Source organism: Buceros rhinoceros, unplaced genomic scaffold (genome assembly GCF_000710305.1).
Source record: "Buceros rhinoceros silvestris isolate BGI_N320 unplaced genomic scaffold, ASM71030v1 scaffold20087, whole genome shotgun sequence".
NCBI lineage: Eukaryota > Metazoa > Chordata > Aves > Bucerotiformes > Bucerotidae > Buceros > Buceros rhinoceros.
Genome location: NW_010423014.1, coordinates 33,481 through 37,788, shown reverse-complemented (window position 1 = coordinate 37,788; position 4,308 = coordinate 33,481). Strand labels below are relative to the sequence as shown.

At 38.2% G+C, this 4,308-nt stretch overlaps 1 protein-coding gene across 1 annotated transcript in view; it reads left to right on the top strand.

The window, feature by feature from the left end:
* Positions 1-4,308, top strand: part of LMBR1 (limb development membrane protein 1) — a 22,039-nt gene that overhangs the window by 7,011 nt on the left and 10,720 nt on the right. Inside the window, exon 5 of the mRNA XM_010140286.1 lies at positions 3,761-3,841. Within this exon, the coding sequence (XP_010138588.1) occupies positions 3,761-3,841 (81 nt within the window). The remainder of the gene's footprint in view (positions 1-3,760; positions 3,842-4,308) is intronic.

Below are 4,308 nucleotides of genomic sequence, written 5' to 3'. Positions count from 1 at the left end.
CGCTCTTCCCGTGCCATGGCTGTTGTAACTCTTCCACAGTTGTAGCAGTTGACATGTATGTGCTGTGCAGTTTTGCTGTGAAGTGTTCTGAAGTATATTCTCCATTTATGAGTATCCAAATTGTTGAATTTTTTGTTAAAACTGAAAAGGACCTGAACACAGGCTTAAGTGATATTTAATGATTGTCAATGCTGATTTTTTTAAAAAATGTATCATGCCATATTTGCTCTTGGTGTTTCCTCAGACAATGCGTGGACATTGAAAGGGGGTACCGTGAATCGCTGTGCCCACTCAGTAGGCTGGGTAAAGTCTCTGTTTTTAGAGGAGGGAACAAGTTCATCTGTGTGAGCTTGGGCTGTTCTGGATTCATACAGATGTAACTGTGGTGGTGGTGATGCAGTTGTTAGAGTATTCTGTAAAGCTCTTCATATTTGAAAATAAATCTGTGAAACTGCGTATCTTTTTTGCAGAAACTAATTTTCCCCCTTCTCAGATGTCTACGGTGTATAATTGAAAATTGGAGGAGGAGGGAGGGGAAAGTTTGATCATGTTATCTACCCTGGTATTTTTATCTGTTTAAGAGATACTGGGCTTTTGGAAAATGTTTGTTTCCAGTGTATTATATTTCACTACCCACATCACTCCTACAGTCTAAGAATAAAGCTGGGACTTTTTTTATATTAAAAGAAAAAAGTTGCCTTCAGCTATTAGTTTTCCTGAATCCAAAGAGATGGGTGGGGTAGGATCAAAAATACTTACTTGATCAAAGTTATTGGCTCTGAAGGTATCCTTACCTATGTAAGAAAGATGAAAGGTGTTGTTTTTATTGCGAGCTAGTAACAGTGTAATTTTGAACTAATTGGTGTTGAACTGCCAATCACCTAGGGGGAATGCAAATAGATACTCTTACAATTTCCTTTGAGGTACTGAAATCTTATGTCGGGGCTGGAAGAAAAACAGAATAATACCGTTAAATTGACCTTAAATGAGCTGCTTTGTGGCTTTCTTGGAGAATCCCTTCTAACTTTTCACTGCTAGTCCAAACAAGTCTTGTCTACCAGTTTGATTTATTGGCTAGACAGCGCTGACATTGAACTTTGTGCGTGTTTGAAATAAAGCTAATGTTATAGAGCTTTTAAGAATTTAGCTGCATCCTTTGCAGATACTCTTTTGACTGATCTGAAAGTTTGCCTTCCCCTCTTGTAAAATATCCTTTTGTATAGCAACCTGTTGTTTGCTAATATTTTTAAGGAGGAACTATAACAGCACTTAAATATGAATCAGAATTTCTGCTGAAGCGTCTTAGGGATCTAAAGCGACGAAGCTGACTTTGTTGGGAAGACTCCCGTGAATATTGGTGTTTTGAGCTCGGGATTTTTATATTGATGGGTGGGAACATGTATTTGGAATAAAGCTTGTCCTGACACACCCCAAAATCAATTATGGAGAAGAAAATGTCAGATACTAACTTGAATTTTCTTCTTCAACTGTTTCCATTAAATTTCTCGAGACTTTTCCCACTGACCTCTATAGCTATCTTTTTTCTCAATTCATAGTAATTAGTCATTCCATAAAACAGATATTTTAGACTTTTTTCAGAGGAAATGCATCACTATAAAAGCCTATTTTTGTAACAATAATTAGATTTTTTTAAAAAACGTTTTCTGAAAACCCACTTATGATTACTTATTTTAAAACCACTGGGAAATTAAACTGACATTCATTTTGCTGGCACTTCAAGTGAATAGAAGTTGTTACAAATCAGTATTTGTAGGCCTTAATGATTAGTCCTGGGATTTGAGATACTTGTATATTTGAAGCCCTGTAAATTTTGCCACATACGTTATGTCACTGATATAAAAGCTAAATGTTTAGGCATAGCACAGAGGTTATGAGATATGTGCAGAAATGTGTGTGAAAGAAGCATCGAATTAAACATTTTAAAAATAACTTTTGAAGCAATTGGATGTCTCACTGATAATTGGACTGCATTGAACAAATCAGTATTAACACTGTGAAATACAAAGAGTAAAAGGTTAAAAAAAATTCTAGGATATATTCTCGTATGTCTTGGTTTTCAGGTAGGACCTCACTGCCTGGAATATGGAGAATGTGGGGGCTGGATGGGTTGAGAAATTTGCCTTCTGATCTTGTTCTGACATTGCTGGATGGGTGAGCAGACAATAGAAAATAAGGAAATAGTGAGATATATGAAATGTTAGTGTGCCAGCAACCTAAGTGCTATTTAGTTTCTGTAGGCAAATGATAAAGATACAAGATAAAAACCTGGGCAAGTCTATTAAACTCCTAGAAATTTATTAGAGACTGTGTGAGGGAGGGAAAAAAAATCTGGAATGTGGTGTTGTTACAGGTTAGCCCACAATCAAAGGTGAGGCGGAGGGCAAGGAATGGGCAGCAGGTGAAGAGTTTCAATGGAAATCAAGACAGGAGATAACAGAGAGCACTTAGGGTTTATTAAGGACTTGAACTGTAACTGCCACAGAGTGTTTTCACAGAGCAAGACTGGCCTGTATTCGACAGGGAAAATACGAGCCCTCTGAGCTTATTTTCAGGTGAGATTTGTTCAGAAATAAAAGGGATGAAAGTGGGGCAAAGATGAGTGGACAGTGTTTCTAACTTGTCCCAGGAAGAATATTTCCAGATTGTGATTGGAAAGAGTAAAAGCTCGAGTAGAAATAATGAGGTCAGAACTGAAACAGTAGATCTCTAGTCAGCATTTCAGAGCTTTGTCATTTCTTGAATGCTATGTAGTGTTTGTAAAGGAACTGGAATCAAGGAGAGAAACCACAGTGTGCTTTTGGTAGAAAAGATGGGTGGTTGGAAGAGAATGGCAGGTTGAAGAGAAAAAGGATGGAGAGGTAAAATGGGCTGGGTAACCTACAGCCTATGTAGGGATAGGAGGAACAGTTGCCGAGCAACTTCTAGGCAGAAAATTAGCAAGGGACAGAGGAATTAATATTACAGCTTTCACTTTTGAGCTGGTGTAGAGGAGAGAGTTTGAGGAGTTGCACAACAGTAGCATGTGTGTGCCGTAAACTGTAAAAAGGAAAGTGAACAAATATGGTCTTGTGGGTTGTTGTGAGGCAAAATCTAATTGTGGTTGTCGGAGGGAGCTCTGCAACACAGAGAGACTGACTAAATCAGGCAAACTGATGGGAGCAGAAGATGTGTCAATGAGCAGGTCATCGGTATGGAAACTTCAGTTTGCTGAGTAAAAAGGACTGCGGAAAGGGATGAGCAGAAGCTGAAACTGGAGATCCAGCCACCAGCTTAGTTTGGAGGCAAGGGTCTATTTTGTCTTTGAGTTGCTAAATAATAATGCCCTTGAAGGTCATTGAGAGATTCTTTACATCTTGATAAATGAATCGGAGAGATACAGGAATGAGGCATTTGAGCTATCCTGTGTCAGTCTGCCACACCATAACTGGTTTTTGGACCTGTGTGACAGTTCAGGAAGGTTCTCTTACTTCTCACAGCAGCTGGTCCAGCAGAATAAGCCGGGTTCACAGAAGGTCACACCGCGAAACCTCTGATGTGTTAAACCCTTCTGGTTAGACAGAATTAGAGGGTTCTTGATGAAGCCTCTTTTTTGAAAAGTGGTTGGAGAGTCTCAAAGAAACACCTACAGTTTAAAGCCACAAGTATTACTGTGATGCTTCCTAAATCTGAATTGTCATAGTGTCTTACGGTACTATAGTTAGTCTCATCCAAAAGAAGATACTGTCTTCTGTTTTAAAAGGTGTATCTTCTGCAGTGGAATACCAAGTGGCAGAGTTGGAACGGGAGCTTGAAAAAGTGAGAAGCAAGAAAACAAATCTAGGTAACAAACTTTTTTTTCTGTTTTGTATGGATTGCACTTTAATAAATGACCTTAAAATGTTGGTTTTAGCTTGTGACTTGATTGATTCCAGATAGTTCTTAACCAAATTTGTGCATTTGCATTCCCCTCAAATTGTCATAGTTTATACATCAAATCATTGTGCCCCTCTAAAACAATTTAAGCAGGGAATCTGATTTGGATCTTACTTTTAACTTAATTTTAGAGAAATTATATCATTCTCCACTGCCTTCCATGGGGCTCAATAGTACAGTCTCTTAACATACAATGATATGCTTATGGTTATTTGGGATAATCTAAGACATTACTTTCCTCTCTGTTTTTGAATTACTTCTGTAAAAGTCAAACTGTGTTTAAGAACAGTAAAGGTAATTCTTAGCAGGTTTGTGTCTTTTAAAACTGTGAAGTGTTACTTCTGGTAATGGCAGCCACCCAGCCGGAATCTCCGG